Consider the following 18307-nt stretch of genomic DNA (forward strand, 5'->3'; position numbering starts at 1 on the left):
CCTCCTGTGCGGTCGGGCGCGGGGTGGGGTCCTCCTCGATCCCGTGGTGCTCCGCGGCGCGGCCTCGCTCTCTTCCGGTCGTGAGTACCCGGGGCGTAGAGGGCGGTCGTTGGCTGGCAAGGTGAGCAGCGGCTGGGCGGCGGCAGGTGAGGCGGCCGGCGACCGGTCTGCGTCGCGAGGCTGGTGAGGGTCGGGCGCAGGGAGCCGCCGGGCCTGCGTGCGCGCCGCGCGGCGCCAGCAGGAACCGGCGCTGGGCCTCCGGTCCCGGTGACATTGAGGCCGGCCGGCGGGGGCTCCGGGCTCCGGAGCTGCCCGGTGGCGGTCTCTGTGCCTCCCAGAAGCATCGGCCGGTCCTTGCCTGTGCTGCCGCGGCCGCGGGCTGGCTTCGGCTCTGACCTTGGAGCGTCCGCTGGCCGCGGGCGCGCACCCTAGGGCAGGTCGCTTTGCGGGCTCCCGGCCACCCCTTCAGACGGTGCTGCGCCACTGCCCCGGGTGTAACGGGGCTCAGGGGCAGGCGTTCGGCGTCCGCCCACGCGCGGGCCAGGCAGGTGGAGAAAACAAGGGAAACGGGAACGAGTTCAGCCCTGATTGTCATGCTTCTGCCCGTAATGGGTATTTTCTGAATGCGTTTGGCATCCTTTTCGTCGTCGGTGGGGTCCCCTGAAACGTTCAGTTTTAAGGGAGGGGGAGGTAGGGGAGCTAGGCATGATTCAGTGAAGGCCCAGGTGAGAGCGGGGTCATCCAGGTCATTCGTTGTCCTGCAGGGTTTGGAAGTGGCCCAGGGCCCTGTTTGCAGCCTTTCTCCCGGGTTTCCCCTTCCTGTCTTGTGCACACATTAGGTCTTAAACCAAATAATGAATGCAGTGCGTGCCACCGTCCCTTTGAACTGTTGACTTTTTTTCTCTGAACAATGGAGCCCATCATAGCACATTCTAGCTTTTCCAGAGTCTCCTTTAAAAATATTTTTCTCTTTGCTTTGTAAGAAAGCTAATGTTTAAAAGACAAAAGCAGAGAAACGATATGCAAAATAACCCAAAAACCCAGTTTTCTCCGAATTGCCTTAAGTGCCTACATATGGTGCTTGGTTTATAATGAAGCTCCGTTAAGACGTGCTGACTGCTGAGAAAAAAAAATCTCATCCTAGGTTAATTTGTGAATTCAGAGTCAGTAATGAAGAAGGGATCAGTTATGTTAGGGGGGAGAAGAAGAGAAAAGAATTGCATTGACTTCCAAAATGCATTGGGGCAAAAAGGAATCATTCCTAATAGGTGTTTACGCTTATTCATAGGGAAGGTACGTTTTTGTCTTTCAGAATGTTGGCTACCAGAGTATTTAGCCTAATTGGCAAGCGAGCAATTTCCACTTCGGTGTGTGTACGGGCACATGGTAAGTGTAACTTTTCTTTTTGCTCTGCTCTGTTTAAGGCCCTGTGCTGGAGTTTCAAACACAGAGGGCTGAGATGGCTAAGATCCTGATCACGCTGTTGAGGAACTTGAGGGGAGGTATAAATATGTTAATGGGGCATACTTCTAGATTAGAGAGTTATTTATGAATCATATTGAATTCTGGTCTGAGTCTTTGCTTAGACTGGTATTTTCCCCCTTTTCCTTCCCTTCCCATATTTTCAGGTTCAAGTTCAAGTTCCACCCCTTTTAAGAGATCCCCACTATACCTGACTTTAACACTCTCTCCCTCCGACAAAACTCCCAGCCACTTACCTTGAACATGGTTTACATTATTGGGACAATGGAAGGGAAGGAGCTTGGAGTTCCTCGCCTGAACTGGGTTCAATCTCATTTCTACCTTGGACTAGTTACTCAAGTTTAGGAATCTGTTTTCTCACCTGAAATATATGTAAACAGCTTAGTGCAGTGCCTGGCACATAGCAAGGTTAGTTTTGCATTTATCAAGCACTTCTTTGTACTTGTCTCTGTTAGGCACTTAGAATAAAAGAACATGAGATATGAAATCATTCCCCAAGGATGTTTGCAGTCTGGAGAGGGAAGATACATGAAGGCAGCGTTTCAGTAAGAGAGGGACCCTGAGGAGGAACATTTAGCCTGGCCTCTGGGGTACAGGGGAGGCTTCTAGAGGAGAGGCCTTGCTCTGCTGAAGGGCTAGTAGGTTTAACCTCACAGCATTCCAGTCGGAGGGAGAACAAGCAGAAGGAGGAAATGCAAGTCAGCATGGCAGGTTGTGTTACTGAGGGGTCGAGGGCAAGGCTTGAGTGGTGGGTGATAAAGTCAGAGAGCAAGGCTTATGTATCCAGGGGCTCAAAAGCTGTTGCCTGAGTTGCTTTGTGTGTGAATTTTTCCTTAAAATTGTGTCCTTTAATTGGCAGTACTGCTGTCTTACGTTTCTCTGTAGTGCTGGTATTGCTCAGGGTAACACGATGGACATAGACTCTAAAACAGATCATATTAGTAAGAGTATTATTGAAATATGTAATTTAAATGACTAGGGAATGAAAAAAATTAGTTGTTTAGTTAATACACGCAGAAAGAAGCACTCCTTCACTAAAAGCCTGGCAAGTCACGTAGGACAGAAATTACATTTTGTTTCCATTTTGGTTTTGCTAATGTATTTCCTTAGCTTTTAGTTTGTTTGCTTAGTTTAGTTGGTAGTATAATTTACAGAAAGGAAAATTTATCTTTTCTAGGTGTTACGTTTCTATGGATTTAGGTACACTCACACAGTTGTGTAACAATGACCTCTGTCAGGACATAGAATACTTCCGTCACCCCCAGGAGTTCTTTCATGTCCCTTTGGTCGTTCGAATCTTCTGTAAGAAGTCAACTCAAACCTCCCTCGGTGGCACTGGCCGTGACTTATTCTTAGGGTATTGCGTTAGGCAGAGAAGGTCGGATCTAGTCAGTCCCTTCTTGAAGCCCCTGCTGGCTTCTTGTGCCTGGAGTACGAACAGCGCCCAGCCTCTCTGGTCTCGTCATGTCAGACCCAGAGCGGCAGAGAGCAGCCCACACCAGCCCTTCCTGTGGGCTCAGGCTCCCAGCCCGCACGGGTGTGCTGTTCCCCAGATGCCCCGCGCGGGCCCCTCCTGCCTCAGCTCCACAGGTGTGGACGGTTGCTTCTTTCGAATCATCACCCTCCGTGCAGGTGTTATTTTAGAACAGCCTTTCCTGACCACCTGTCCTGCCTTACCTTGCTTTGTCCTGCCTTACCTTGCTTTGTGCTCCCTTAGAGACTGTGGATTTGGGGTAGTTAAGAGTGTTGTCTGCTTCTAGAGCACCAGCTTTGGAGGCCAGGGACCTTACCGGGCTTGTTCATTGCCGCGTCTCCAGCACACGGTAGGCAGGTGGAGAGAACTGCAGTCCATTAGACAAGTCTCGTCCTTTAATTTTAAAGTTTTAGTTGTACAAGTCGCACACGAATACATGAACCGGTTCTCCACATAAAATAGCACAGTCTGGAGCGCCATTGGTAGCCCTTGTGGGAAGTTCGGATATTTGTGTGGTGACACGTCTGATTGAGAGGGGAGCTTAGATTCACCAGATTGCCTCAGCAGAGGCTCCCCAAAATCCATCCAGTTTGAGGATACACATGCTAAAACAGGCACTAGAATGCAACGTCTTTGCTTTTCTCTCTTTAACAGGAATGCTTGGTGTGTTAACCTTTACGTGTCGGTGCTCCGCACTCCCCTCCCCGCCCCCACTTACTGGGGACCAGGCCCAAACTGCTGAAGAGCCCTTGGCAGCCCTGAGAGCACGGATTGGCCATTCTTGTTCTAGAAAGTGCAATTTCATGCTTAGAGTGCTTGAAGATTATGAGCATTTACGTCTTTATAACAGCTTTATTGAGATGGAATTTACATAACACATTCCCCCACTAAAGGGTGCACTTGAGTCGTTTTTTTAGTTCATTCACTGAGTTGTGCCATTATCACGCAGTCAATTGTAGAACATTCTCATGACCCCAGTTAGCATCTATTTTTAATAACTCATGTGTAACCTGAGTGCTTTGTACTCCACTCATCATTTTGAGAGTTTTTAAATTGGAAGGTAATTCTAGCCATTTTCATCTCACATCATTTTGGGATAAGGTCGGGTATAAATATATAAGTACGCTAGGCATTTGCAAGTCACAGATACGCACCTAGAGAAACGTTACTGCTTTAAGACTCAAGGTTTTATTTCACTACTGTTAACGTGTTTGGGAGATTTTAATCATTGGGACTAAGCTAAATAGAGGTGAAGCATTTTTGCAGGACTTCATACCTCTAAATCAGTTTGGAACACAACATTTTCTTGCAGATGTAGGGTAGACTTGAACACAGCTTTTTGCAGAGGGAAAACCCTAAATAAAATTGAAGCTATTCCTTTTTTTCCCTGCTGTCTGAACTTTTTTCCTCTCTACTGGAAGAATACATGGGGACACACCCACGTGAAGGCACTAAAATTTCTCACTTTTTGAGCAGAATCATCATTTTTGTCCTCTCCTCTTTCCACTGATAACAGCTTGGGTTTAACTTGCCAGGGGTTTTGTGTGTTTAGTTACACATACCTGTGAGTATCTACATGTAACTTAGCTTTTTAAAAAGAAAACATAACCCTGATAGTGTTCTGTGACTTGGCGGGTACACAGTTGTCTTTCCATTTTGGGCACATGGATCTCTGTCATTCATTGTACTGTTGTAACTTGTTTCCTGCCATGCATGTACCACTGGTTCCCTTCCTCTGCTTGCCTTTTTCTTTTTTTTCCAGATCTCTCATTTCCCAACATGCTCTGTAGTTTATTGTTTGATTCCCACTTCTAGCACGTTGACACTGGTAGGCAGGAATGTTTGCGTTGTTCACTGATCACCCCAGGTTGGAGCCACGCTTGGCATACAGTAGGTGCTTGGTGAACCGTTGTTGAACAGGCCAAATGGCTCCATGATGGCGTGTTTCTAAGGAGCACAGCTTCTTAGTGCGTCCTTGGTTGGACACAGGTTGTTTGGTACTTTGCTGTAATAAGCAGGGGTGCAGTAACCAGCTTTTCATACATCTTTCTTTCTGAACTTTGAACCTTGTTTCTTTCATGAGTTTTTTTTTTTGTTTTTTGCGGTACGCGGGCCTCTCACTGCTGTGGCCTCTCCCGTTGCGGAGCACAGGCTCCGGACACGCAGGCTCAGCGGCCATGGCTCACGGGCCCAGCCGCTCCGCGGCATGTGGGATCTTCCCGGACCGGGGCACGAACCCGTGTCCCCTGCATCGGCAGGCAGACTCCCAACCACTGCGCCACCAGGGAAGCCCTTTTCATGAGTTGTATATTGTTTTTGTTCTTCCCTATTAGTTGGAGTCCCTTGCAGAAGGGCCTTCACTTAGTCCGGTCTGCAGTCCAGTCCAGGGAACCTGAGCGCCCCCTCTGAGCTCTACATGAACACTGGTCGTTGCTGGAAGTGCCGCCTTGTTAGCGAGGCCCCTGGCAGGTTTTTGTTTTGCTGTGATGAAGAGCGCTGCTGTTACCCATCTGCCAGCCTCACTGTGCCGTCTGGGCCCCTCGGGACAGGCCTGCTCCCTGTTGCACATGACAGTCCTGTGGCTATTTGGAATGGTGGCCACAGCCCCTGGGGTAACTGAAGTTTTCAGGGTGCACATACACGTACTTACTTTGGTTTTTAGAAGCACCGCCCTGTTTGTAACTCTGAACCCATGTGAATTTTCAAATATTTATCCAATGCATGTTTTAGGAAGTGTTGTGAAGAGTGAAGACTATGCTCTCCCGAGTTACGTCGACCGGCGTGACTACCCCTTGCCCGATGTGGCCCACGTCAGGAGCCTTTCTGCCAGCCAGAAGGCCTTGAAGGAGAAGGAGAAGGCCTCCTGGAGCAGCCTCTCCATCGATGAGAAAGTGGAATGTGGGTATTGAAGGGAAGCAAGGGCAGCTTGCGTTGGCCGAGAATTCTGGTCCTGGGCTGCTGCTCAGAGCGCAGCGTGCTGGGGAGGGTGGGTTCCTGTGGCTCTGTGGGGCTGTCCAGGGCCCAGGCCCCTTTGTCCAGGCTTGTTGGCTCCAGCGCCCCCGGGGAGGAGCAGGAACAAGGATGCAGGGCTCTGCGGAGGGCTTAGCGTATGAGAGTAGCTTCTCGGGGCCTCCCTGGGTGGGACTGGGTTGGCTGTAAATTATTGATGGAAGATCAGCGAAATTTCGCTGTCAGGTAGGAAAGAGGCATGAAAGTATTATGGGCTTAAAAAGACCCTTAAACCTTAATCTAAAGGAGAAGGAATTTCACTGCCTTTTTGTGCCCAGAGTAAACTCCATAACTTCATGCATCTCCTTCTTTCCCCCTTATGTGTGCGTGGGTGCGTCCGGGCCTCAGGCCTGTGTTGTGTTCCTAGCTGTATGTTTGCCGCCCCCGTGTTGTGGGGAGGAGTGATGGAGCCCCGCGCTGCGGAGGGGCTGTCGGTCCCCATGGCCCTCTGCGCCTGCAGCGCTGTCCTTTCTGTCCCCAGTGTACCGCCTCAAGTTCAAGGAGAGCTTCGCAGAAATGAACAGGAGCACAAACGAGTGGAAGACGGTTGTGGGCGCAGCCATGTTCTTCATCGGCTTCACTGGTCTCATCCTCATCTGGGAGAAGCTGTACGGTGAGTGGCAGGGAGAGAAGGGGCCGTGTACCCGGAACGACTGCATCTTTCGGTGCCCAAGAGTGGGCCATGGGGCCTCCACACAAAATCGGCGCTTCCGTCCTGGGCTCCATCCCCAGCTTGTGTACCGGGTTTGAGAGACTGGCTCACGTGAACGGAAGTGGTGTAAGCAGAGTCTGCTTTATTCTGAGCGGGCCACGCTCGGTCACGAACGGCTTCCTTTGTGCGGCCCGCCACGTATCCAGTAGTGCTTTCTCTGCTCGCCAGTCAGTTGTCAGAAGAAGGAGTAGTGGAGGTTAGCTCAAGGAGAAGGGAACGTTTACGCGTCAAGGGCTGCTTCTGCCGTCGGGGACTGCAGCTCAGTAACCAGAGTTCTGGGTCTTCGGACCTAGCAGTTTCCGCCCGGCCAGCGTTGCGCTGCCTGTGTGCTTGTTCTGGTGCTGCCTGTCCTGCGTTCTCTCTGTCCAGCCGAGCAGGTATCTTCCCGTGCTGAGCAGGTGTGATCCTGTGTTTGTGGCCTGCCTGTGGACGCGGGTCGGTGACAGACCTGTGACCCTCTGCTCTTCCCCCGCGTCAGCTTTCGTTCTGTTTGTGCTCTGTGCTTGCCTGTAGACCCATTGTCTGTATCCTGGAGAGAGGACGCTCTGCTTTTAGCTTAAGTATTTTATTGCTTGCTTTTACAAACGAAGGAATAATTTGGAAATACTGAGTTGTCAGTGCCCAGGATTCGAAATCAGTGTGTTCGCCTGTGTGTGGCTGTCAAGTGGCAGATGACTGTGCTGCTCGGGTTGCCAGTGAGATGGGGGAAGGCCTCCCCCGTGTAGCGCGTTGGCTTGGAAACGCCTGGTCAGGACAGCGTTGCCTCACGAAGTTGTTTTGGACTGCAGTGTACGGCCCCGTCCCGCACACCTTCGAGGAGGAGTGGGTGGCCAAGCAGACCAAGAGGATGCTCGACATGAAGGTGGCCCCGATCCAGGGCTTCTCAGCCAAGTGGGACTACGACAGGAGCGAGTGGAAGAAGTGAGGGCCGCGTTCGCACGCCGGAGCCCCCCGTCACCTCCCTGCAGCTCCGCACGTTTACGGGAGTGTTCTTTCCCAGTACCAGTGCTAATAAACGAGCAGTTTACGTGACGTCCTCGTGGCTGCTTCTTTGATGATAACTGAAGGAAGTGAAAGCGTCGTTCGAAACACAGTAAGTTTCTCTCAGGTGTCCGTATTAAGTACACTTTGGGTATAAATGAACTGGCAAAAATAAGTTTTATTAGGGAATAGCATATAAAAACTAAAAATATACAGTGCTGTGGCATGGGATGTTTTGACAAGAGATTTTTATGAGAGTGAAATCCCCATCACAGTAGCCAGACTGACAGACCTCACCGTGGTCGCTTTTCTCCTGGGACTGTCTCTCCCCTTGAAATTGTGAGTGTTGGTTGGAGTGTGTGACCACGAGATTGGGAAGGGCAGACCGAGTTCTGCGCTCCTGCCTTTTTTTTATCTAAGAAGCAACAGCGAAGCCAGTCGTAGGCCGGGCAGGAGTTAAGGAGCCCTGCCCGAGCCCCCGGCAGGTGTCCTGTGGGGGCTCCTCGGTCTATCCTGTGGTTCTCTCCCCTTGCTCTAACGTCCGTTCCCTTCCCTGGGTCCTGGAGCCCTTGCGTGGGGAAGCAGAACAGATTCCAGAATAGAGCTGGTGCAGAGGGATCTCCCAGCAGCATCGGTGCAGGGGTGGGTCAGGGGGGAGCTGTGACTGGGAAGGGAAGTTGGTCCCTAGAGCTCGACCAGAGGAATGTCACAGGAAGTTGGCCTCAGATAGGCTTGTGAGAGGGCTTGAACCAACCAGTGTAACAGGAGGGGCAGGTGAACTGTAGCCCCTGATTGCAGTATCTCCCGCTGCTCTGGAAATGGCCTTGCTGGCTTGTTCTCAAGGGCCAGCTGCCTCCCCGGGGGGCTGTCTGGGGGGAGAGGAAGGGCCGGGAGCTGTGGGGTGCGAGCCTGGCTGTGAGGACCAGTGTGGCTCTGGGTGGCTTGGACCTCCCTCGGGCAGCGCCATTTTCAGCTCCTTGCCAGCGAGGGCTCCTGTGGTGGGGCTGGAGTTCTGACCCTTGAACGATCACTGGTGGGTCCCCTGCCATGGGCCAGGCGCTCACCGTCTCACTCCCCAGAACGACCCCAAGAGGAAGGGGCCCTTCTCGGGTTGGGTGGTGGAGCTGAATGCAGCTAGAGGCCGAGGGCTCTGCCTGAGTGGGAGTCGGGGGTGCTGGAGACTGACCCCCGGACTGCTGCTGCCCCGGAGTGGCTTCACATGGAGTCTCCCTGGGCCTGGGGGCTTCCCCCGGCCACGTCGGAACCACTCTTGCACTTGCTCAGAGGATGGCCTCCTGTACCTCAGCGTCAGCTTCCAAGATGAGACTGTTGTCCTCTTCTGTCTCTCTGTCTTTGTGGGTCTATGCCTTAAAAAAAAAAAAAATCCCTTTACTGCCATTTTCGTGGAAATTGAGGAGGAAACAATGAATGCTCGATCCAGCCCACCATCCTTAAGCTGGAGGTCTACTGAGCACTTATGCATGGTCTGCATGTTGTGAGAGTAACAGTGAACACGACCCTTGGGGCTCACCGTTGGGGCTCCCAGGAGCACCGAGGACGAGTGAAACAACGGACAACGTAATTAGAGGGTTCGAGAGGGCTCAGGGTGGTGATGGAGGGGGGGTTTCAGCTGGGGGTGGGAAAAATTCGAGGTCGGTGGTGGGAGACGTCCCCGAGGAGGTAGCCCTTGAGCTGAGACTTGATGACTCTCGCCCACCCTTGAGCAGAGGCAGGGACGAGGGGGCACGGGTGGAGACAGTCATGCTCGAAGGACCGCGGATGAAGGCCCTGAGGACGGAGCTCACTCGGTTCGAGGACCTGAAAGATGACCCGTGGGGCTGAGACCATGTGAGGGAGGAGGGGAAGGGTGTGGAGAGCATGGGGGCCCAGGAGAGAGGGCAGGGTGAGCTCTCTTGGGGGGTGTGCTCATGTAGCCGCAGACAGGGCACTCACCCTGCCCCTCCCAGGGTATCTGGGGAGACTGTTGTGGTTCCTTGTGTAACATGAAGTTGGGGCAGGACTTGGAGAAACACCAAGAAGGCTGACGGGACAACCACCAGCTTAGCTCCCCGGAGGCCAGAGGGTCCCTGTCCCCCCCAGGAGTGGAGATTCTTCAGAGTGGGGGGGTCCCTGACCAGCCCAGGCTTGGACTCTACCTGGGAGCGTTGCAAGGCCCTGCTGGGCTGCTGGCTCTCACCTGACGCGTGGAGAGCTCCTTGCCGTTTAAAGTGTGTTTCATCCTTTTCTACTCTTCTTATTTTTGCCTGTCAGTCAGCGCTCACCTTGTTACCGGCTGGCAGCTTTCTACCCTGTAGAGCTTAAAAATCATTATGTACAAAGGAACAAGTAACAGCAGACGTATCAAACGCAACCCTAGATGCCAGAAGGCAGTGGAACCATAGTTTCAACTAGAATGATAAAGTCAGCTCAACTATTAAGCAAGAGCGAGGGAAAAAATAAAGATATTCACAGGCGAACATGAGGAGTATTGATTACCAACAGGCCTTTGCTGGCAGAAGCGCTGAAGGACATAATCCAGGAAGGAGAAAACTCGGAAGGAGTGAGCTATAAGCAAGAAGGGGGAGCAAAGGGATTGGAAACCATGAGGGCAGATCCACCCAAACACTGGTTGCCTACGACAATAAAAGTGACCATGACCACTTTGCGGGGGCGCATTCTGGGGAGGTGAAGGCTGTGGTGGCGTACTTTTTGAATTTCTGTGAAACCCCGCATAGAAGTGGTAACTAGAGAGCAAAACCAAAAACCCTGTTGATAATACCAAAAAATGAGGTGAGGAGATATTACTATGAACCGACCCCCGTGATCCCCCGAAGTACAGATGGGTGGGGGCAGATCAAGCACGGCCACAAGCCCTGCACAGTATCCGCTTTGGTGCCAGGGGAAGCAGAGGGAAGCAGGGACAGCTGATGGACCTGAGAGCTGAGACCCCGGGGTAGCCAAGGATTTTGCCAGGGAGGAGGTGTGGTGGGACCAGCTGATGAAGCTGGGAGGGTCGTCCGGTCCAACAACGGGCGAATGCTGGGGGCCCTCAGTAAGGTCCAGGGGGCAGGAGTACTCTCAGTCCTGACACTGACCCTCCTGGGCTGACCTCTGAGACAGGGACCCACACTGCAGAGAAATTGCTGAGAGTGGGATCAGACTGACCAGGGCAGGGATGGCAGGGCTGAAGGAAAGGTGAACCCCAGATATGTGTGGAGGAACTGAAGACAGGCCCCAGATCTCAGAAGGCCAGTTGCCATATTTTTCAACCCCAAATGAAAACAACCTTGTGAAATTAGAAACGTTATCCTGAACCACACCTCCTTCTAGAAGTTCAGGAAAGCGAACTTCAGCTTCGACAATGGATTAACGTTTGTCCAACATATTTCAATGTCTGGGTCCTGAGACACACAAGGAAACAGGGAAGCGCGAGCAACGCTCAGGGATAGAAGCAGCCAACAAGAGTGGGGGTTGTTGGCCGGCTCTCCCCCCAGCACGTCAGTGTGTGTGTGTTCAGTGGGTCCGTGAACTAAGCCGCCGTGGTGGCAGGGATGGAGGCCGTGCAGGCCCCATAACCTAGACTTCCTTTCCCCGAGGCTGACCTGCCGGCCACGGATGTCGTGTACCTAACCTGCCAATGGCGGAGACCATTGAGAAGCCCCAGCACGGCACCGGTGGACTTCCTTCGTGCATCACCGGGCTCACTGGTCCTGCTACCCCTCACCTAGAGGCAGCGGACTTCTGAACACTCAGTGGTGGGCACTTGGGCGATAACGCTCTCAGGGAATGGGATTCTATCTTACAGGATGCAGTATATGCCTTTTTTATATCAGTTTTGCATTGTGGGAGAATATATGTAGCATGAAATTCACCGTTTTAACCATTTTTAAGTGTGTAGGTCAATGGCATTAGGTACCTTTGCATTGTTGTACAGCCATCATCGCTCGCCATCTCCAGAACTTCCATCATCCCAAACTGAAAATTCCATACCTGTTAAACCGTAGCTCCCCATTCTCCCCTCCCCCAGCCCCTGGTAACTGCTCTTCTACTCTCTGTATGAATTTGCAGATGCTATGAACCTCATGTAACTGGAATCATACTGTGTGTGGCCTTGTGTGTGTGACTTATTTCACTCAACATAATGACCTCAAGGTTTGTTCATGTTGTAGCATATGTCAGAGTTTCCTCCTTTCTTTTTTAAGGTCGAATAATTTTCCATTGTACGTATACACCTCATTCTCTGTATCCCTTTGTCCTGTGAGGGACATTTGGGTTGTTTTCTTCGGCTGTTGTGAGTAATGCTGATATGAACATGGGCGTACCAAATTTGTTTGAGTCTCAGCTCTCGATTCTTTGAGAATATACCTAGAAGTGGGAAGAGCCAGGAAGTAGGTAGCAATGCTTTAACTGTCTGCATGTCGTGAGACCCAAGGGCATTTTCCATCCTCGTCAAGGAGAATGCTAACTTTCTTTCCTTTCATACGAAATGATGCTTTTAATCAGGGACCAGTGTGTGGTTCTCTCTTTCTCTTAGACTGAATACGTGGGCCAGGGATCCGAGGTGGAAAGGGGAGTGTCTCCTCTCACAGTTACACCTAATAACACATCGACAGGGTCTTTGTTTCCCATTTGTGAACACTCTGTTGGTGTGGAGGTCTGATTCCTTAGGGAATGAATGAACGCTTCCACCAGGAGACGCCACGGTGGGCTCCCATGAGCTGGAGATTGAGTTCGCTAAGACTGGATGGGCTTCTCATGCCGCTGACCAACAGAAAGAGAAGAGGGTTACTCACTCTGTGGGACGTGTGATCCTGAGTATAAACGGGAAATGGGGTTTGTGTTACATAATGGGGCCGAGGAAAGCTACGGCTAGAACCCAGGGGACTCTCCTGGGTGCCTCTTACTTAGATCTTCCAAGTCCAACAGTCAAAGTCAACGTAAAACAGTAGTTCACAGTAACAACAAATAGGCAGGACCACCAAGCATTCAGACCCTATTCATGACCTGCGTGAATGAAGGTCACTCCAACAGGTGAAGAACCTCAACCAGCTGAGCCCTGGAGAGGGGCGAAGGAAGCAGAATGGGAGCAGAAGAAGGAAGTTAAGAATGTTAATTATGGCTTCATGACTGTTTCAGAAGTCAGGACGGCAGCCTCCAGGCATATTTTCTTCCTTGCTTGTTGTGTGTGCCTGTGTGCGTATTAACTAGTTTTTCTTTTCTGCCTTTCTTCTCCGTATTGTTTTCTACACGTTTGTTGGAGGTTAATTTTACGTTTTAGTCCCTAGGTAACAATATTCAGATGAGACTGTGACTGAATTGAAGGAGCAAGTTACATGGCCCAGGGATGCCTGCAGTGGCTCTTGGGACTCATTTTGGGCTGAGGGTGAGAACATCTTCCTTTGTATGAAGGCCGTTTGCATCTTGTTTGGTGGGGTCGTAGAGTCGTCTGATGCTGTATGGAGGTTCTTAAACGGGCGTGGTCACAGAGTAGCCTAAGAGATGGACAGTGCCCGGTAAGTTACTGTCTTGGCTTCAAACCTACCCTTCCGTACTGGCTGATGGATGCTGGGGCCAGGATGCTGCAAACAGCATTTGGGCTTGGCCAGCTGGCATAGCCTCTGCTGCTGGGGGCCCTCAGGGAGCTGGAAGGCTGGAGGAGAAAGGAGCTCTTCCTGTCTGCCCCTGCTTCCTGTCTGCCCCTGCTTGCTGTCTGCCCCTGCTTGCTGTCTGCCCCTGCTTCTTGTCTGCTTCCTGTCTGCCCCTGCTTCCTGTCTGCCCCTGCTTGCTGTCTGCCCCTGCTTCCTGTCTGCTTCCTGTCTGCTTCCTGTCTGCCTCTGCTTGCTGTCTGCCCCTGCTTCCTGTCTGCTTCCTGTCTGCCCCTGCTTCCTGTCTGCCCCTGCTTCTTGTCTGCTTCCTGTCTGCCCCTGCTTCCTGTCTGCTTCCTGTCTGCCCCTGCTTGCTGTCTGCCCCTGCTTCCTGTCTGCTTCCTGTCTGCCCCTGCTTCCTGCCTGCTTCCTGTCTGCCCCTGCTTCTTGTCTGCTTCCTGTCTGCCCCTGTTTCCTGCCTGCTTCCTGTCTACCCCTGCCTCCTATCTACCCCTGCTTCTTGTCTGCTTCCTGTCTGCCCCTGCTTCCTGTCTGCTTCCTGTCTGCCCCTGCTTGCTGTCTGCCCCTGCTTCCTGTCTGCTTCCTGTCTGCCCCTGCTTCCTGTCTGCTTCCTGTCTGCCTCTGCTTCCTGTCTGCTTCCTGTCTGCTTCCTGTCTGCCCCTGCTTTCTGTCTGCCCCTGCTTCCTGTCTGCTTCCTGTCTGCCTCCCGTCTGCTTGCTGTCCACTTCTTTTCACTTCCTGTGAGTGTCACCCAGCCTGCTGCTTTACCCCTGCAGTGGCAGTTACTGTCGTAGCAGTAGCTGAGCCCGGCTTTCAGTTGTTCCCACGCATGCAGGATCAGCCTAAGCATGTTTCTTGGAGAAGGCCTGGCACAGGTGTGGAGCAGCATGCAGCCAGGCTGGCATGTTGAGGAGTCTCTGCATGGCCTCCCATGTGGCTCACAGGCCGTCACTTGGGCCTGTGAGAAGCCCAAGGTGTCCCAGTGTGCTCTCTAAAAGAGAGTGTCACCATGGGAGACAGGGCTCATTTTTTTGTGAAAAAAAGTTGAATAAGTTGAACTCTTATTATTTTTTTTAAGTCTTAGGAATCCTTTTCTTTTTAAATAAATTTATTTATTTATTTATTTTTGGCTGCGTTGGGTCATCGTTGCTGCGTGTGCGCTTTCCCTACTTGTAGCGAGCGGGGGCTGGTCTTCGTTGCTGCATGCGGGCTTCTCATTGCAGTGGCTTCTCTTGTTGTGGAGCACGGACTCTAGGTGCACAGGCTTCAGTAGTTGTGGCTCATGGGCTTAGTTGCTCCGCGGCATGTGGGATCTTCCCCTACCAGGTATCGAACCTGTGTCCCCTGAATTGGCAAGCGAGTTCTTAACCACTGTGTCACCAGGGAAGTCCTGAACGCTTATTTTTAAAATTTTATTTATTTATTATTATTTTTTTTTGTGTGGTACGTGGGCCTCTCACTGTTGTGGCCTCTCCCGTTGCGGAGCACAGGCCCCGGACGCGCAGGCTCAGCGGCCATGGCTCACGGGCCCAGCCGCTCCGCAGCATGTGGGATCTTCCCGGACCGGGGCACGAACCCGTGTCCCCTGCATCAGCAGGCAGACTCTCAACCACTGCGCCACCAGGGAAGCCCCTGAACGCTTATTTTTAATTTATCCTTGGTATAGGTATTTGAAGGGGAAAATCTGTAGATAGCTCTGCCTTTTGACAGTGACTCTAGAGAAACTCTTGAGTTCTTGTAAGTCTTCTCTGTGCTTTGAAAGGCTTCAGAAGTGGATGCCAATATTACCTTATTGTGTCAAATTTCACGTCAGAACTTTAGTTTTTCCCTGAGTGTGATGAGTGACCAGTCCTATTCCCGCAGCTTTCAGACGTGTTAGGTACTGACTTGACCCACTTTCTCTCCAAGTGCTTGGCGGTTTCAATATTCGGAATGAAGTTACATTTTAAAATTATTTTTTGATTCTTCTTTTAACTCTACATTCTTTACCTCCACCCCTAGCTTGATTGATAGATAATTGATGTACATCACTCTGTAAGTTTAAGGCGGTCAGCCTGCCGGTTTGACTTGCATATGCTGTAAAATGATTACCGCAATAGGTCTAGACAACACTCATCCTCTCATATAGATACAGTAAAAAGAAAAGAAAGAAGAAAAAAGGAAAAAAAATTCTTATTGTGATGAGAATTCTTAGTATTTCCTAGTATTTCCTATTTCCTTAGTATTTCGTGGAGCAGTGTTAGCTAGAGCTGTCACGTTGTACATCACATCCCTGGAACTTACTTATCTCACAACTGGACGTTTGCATCTTTTGACCACCTTCCTCCAATCCCCCCTCCCCACACGCACCCCCACTGCCGTTAACCACAAGTCTCATCTCTTTCTATGAGTTTGGATTTTTTTTTTTTGTTTTTTGTTTCTTTTTGTTTTTAGATTCCACGTGTAAGTGAGAACATACAGTGTCTTTCTCTGTCCAACTTATTTCACTTAGCATAATGCCTTCAGGGTCCAGTCATGTTGCAGATGGTGGGATTTCTTCATTTTATATGGCTGAGTAGTATTCCATTGTGTACATATATGTACCAGAACTTCTATATCTGTTCGTCCATTGATGCACACTTAGGTTATTTTCATGTCTTGGCTATTGTAAATAATGCTGCTGTGAACATAAGGGTGCAGGTATCTTTTGAGTTAGAGTTTTTGAGTTAGAGTTTTCATTTCATTTCTTTCATTTCTTCCCAGAAGTGGAATTCCTGGATCATATGGCAGCTCTATTTCTGATTTTTTCAGGATCCTCCATACTGCTTGCCATAGTGGCTTCACCAATCTACTTTCCCACCAACAATGCGCAAGGGTTCCCTTTTTTCCACATCCTCACTGGCATTTGTTATCTCTTGACTTTAATGATGGCCGTTCTAACAGGGGCGAGGTTGTATTTCACTGTGGTTTTAATTTGTATTTCCCTAATGACTAGTAACGTTGAGCATCTTTTCATGTACCTGCTGGCATCTTGTGTATCTTCTTTGGGAAGATGTCTATTCAGGTCCTTTGCTCATTTGGAGTTTGGCTAACTCCTTTATCACCCCTGAGCAGAAGTTCTGACCCCAAAGTAGGGGCTCACGTGCCTTCTAAAGGGTTGTCTGCAGCTTGCAAGCATCTCAAATGCACAATTGGACCTGCGTCTTGGAGAGTTAGACTTGGTAGTTCATTGGGCCGCATTCTCAATTCTGCACAGTAGAGGGAGAGCTGAGTCCTCAGCCATCCCGTTTGTAGGGTGGGACATCCAGAAAAAAGTACCAGCACAGTGAGTGGGGCTTTCTCCTGAGCTTTCTCTAGGGTTGGGGTGCAGAAGCTGAGGTATGGGTGACACGTTTGTTCACACACCCTCCCCGGCATGCGTCTCTGCTTGTAGCGGTGCTTCACCCACAGGCTGGGCACTTGCAGGGCAGCTTTGGCCAAACCCATCAAAACCAGGCAGTCGCAGTGATGTCCTCTCCTCCAGCTGCCCTTTCTCTGTCCTCCTGAAGAATCCTCTGGCCCATGGGGAGATCCCGCTGCAGACTTCAGCTCTGCAGGCTGGAAACTTCATTTCACTACCAGGAAGATGCTTTGGTTTGACTTGGTCCAGACCCTGAAAGCAAAACGTAATTTACAAGGATGTGATGTAGGCTTACAAGGCCTGAGAGCCAGTTGCTTCTGGCATTGCTGCTCCCTGGGTTAAAGTACATAAGGGCTTTATCTGTGAAGTAGGCTGGCGAGGGGTTAAGTGTACCATCACCAGCTCAGACTGCCTGGGTCCCAGCTCTGGCTTACTGCCCTACGTGCTTTATTTCCTCGTTACAGACATGAGGTTATTCTCCCATTTTACAGATTACGGGATGGGGCACAGAGAGGTTAAGTGACTTGTTTAAAGGCACACAGCCGGTAAAGTCAGAGCTTGGATTTGAATTCCAGTTGGGCTGCACCAGAGACCACTCAGTGCCTGATGTGTTGCTGTTTTCGCTTGAGCATCTGTACAACTCCTGGCACAAAATAGGTGCTCAGTAAATGTTTATTAAATAAACAAACATGTCCAAACCCTAGGAAAGGGTCAACGTCTAAGGGTCTTTTCAAGCGATTTCCTCATCTTTTGTCCTGTAACAGTGATTTCTCCCCAACTCCCCAACCAAACCAAAGTCAACAACGAAACCAGCTGAACTCAGATGTCCACTGCTCTCCAGCTGACCCGTGACCTCCCGAGCCTTCCCTTCCTAGACCTGCCCTGTGGGCAGCACCTGGTCTTGGGTTGGACGTTTCTTGGGGTCTCATTCCTTCCATAAAACTTAGCTGTGCTATTGTCAGATTCAGGCCAGTGCACCAGCAGGGTTGCATTGTGGATAAGCACGGAAGGCAGGATTGTCATCCTTGGGGATTACAGACCCTTCGAGAATCTGATGGCCGCTCCCATTGCCACTCTCAGAAATGCACGGGGAGGCTCCAGTTATTGCTAGTCTGAGGCAGGTCTGAGGTTGACGGTGACAAACCTATCTTAGTTTTCCCAGGATCGTCCATCCCCATTTTAGCGCTAAAGCCCCGCATTCCTGGTGTCGTCATTTACCCGATTAATTCCACCAATTACTGTGGCAGAAAATAGCTCTAACTGTGGAATTTATGTGTTTTACTGAAAAAAGCTGAAAACAGGATATTTAGGGTGTCCTGACAGAGTCCTTGCAAAAGCAGGGTATAATCCCCCAACACAGGACGAGTCCATGCAGGCGGCCCACACATCCCTGAACGCCTTGGTCCCAGGACAGCTGACAGTGCTGACCACGCAACTGAGGAGTGAGGTTCACCGCCGACGTCCTTCCCAAGGATGCGGAAACCTTTTAAAAGATTAATTATTTTTTGGCCGTGCCACACAGCATGTGGGATCTTAGTTCCCCCACCAGGGATTGAACCTGCACCCCCTGCATTGGAAACGTGAGTCTTAACCCCTGGACCGCCAGGGAAGTCCCTGGATGCTGAAATCTTTTCGGGAAATTCGTGTGATGCAAGTCTTCATCC

General features: G+C 50.9%; 2 protein-coding genes and 1 non-coding gene across 4 annotated transcripts in view; 2 read left to right on the forward strand and 1 right to left on the reverse strand.

Annotated features, from left to right (window-relative positions):
• The first annotated feature begins 17 nt into the window (after positions 1-17).
• LOC132509099 (cytochrome c oxidase subunit 4 isoform 1, mitochondrial) lies at positions 18-7709 on the forward strand. Of its 2 annotated transcripts, none has more exons than XM_060129658.1 (5): positions 18-146; positions 1313-1386; positions 5687-5854; positions 6447-6578; positions 7466-7709. In XM_060129658.1, exons 2-5 carry the CDS (start codon positions 1314-1316, stop codon positions 7600-7602), a joined length of 510 nt encoding a protein of 169 aa, XP_059985641.1. In that variant the 5' UTR covers positions 18-146; position 1313; the 3' UTR covers positions 7603-7709. The 2 variants fall into 2 exon arrangements, with proteins under 2 accessions (XP_059985641.1, XP_059985642.1); XM_060129659.1 differs by having other exon boundaries at positions 47-121.
• IRF8 (interferon regulatory factor 8) overlaps positions 7679-18307 on the forward strand; it is a 93858-nt gene continuing 83229 nt past the window's right edge. The window contains exon 1 of the mRNA XM_060129654.1: positions 7679-7770. The gene's annotated coding sequence lies outside the window, so the exon portion shown is untranslated. The remainder of the gene's footprint in view (positions 7771-18307) is intronic.
• LOC132510536 (U6atac minor spliceosomal RNA) lies at positions 12016-12146 on the reverse strand. Its single transcript, XR_009537341.1, has one exon. It is a non-coding gene; the product is annotated as a U6atac minor spliceosomal RNA (small nuclear RNA).

The sequence above is a fragment of the Lagenorhynchus albirostris genome, chromosome 19 (assembly GCF_949774975.1).
Source record: "Lagenorhynchus albirostris chromosome 19, mLagAlb1.1, whole genome shotgun sequence".
Classification (NCBI taxonomy): domain Eukaryota; kingdom Metazoa; phylum Chordata; class Mammalia; order Artiodactyla; family Delphinidae; genus Lagenorhynchus; species Lagenorhynchus albirostris.

What these genes read in the sequence shown, in the direction of transcription:
- LOC132509099 (XM_060129658.1), top strand. Translation starts at nt 1,314, where the DNA reads ATGTTGGCTACCAGAGTATTTAGCCTAATTGGCAAGCGAGCAATTTCC. An exon ending in GGTGTGTGTACGGGCACATG is followed by an intron (nt 1,387 to 5,686) that starts GTAAGTGTAACT and finishes TGCATGTTTTAG; the next exon opens with GAAGTGTTGTGAAGAGTGAA. An exon ending in CATCTGGGAGAAGCTGTACG is followed by an intron (nt 6,579 to 7,465) that starts GTGAGTGGCAGG and finishes TTTGGACTGCAG; the next exon opens with TGTACGGCCCCGTCCCGCAC.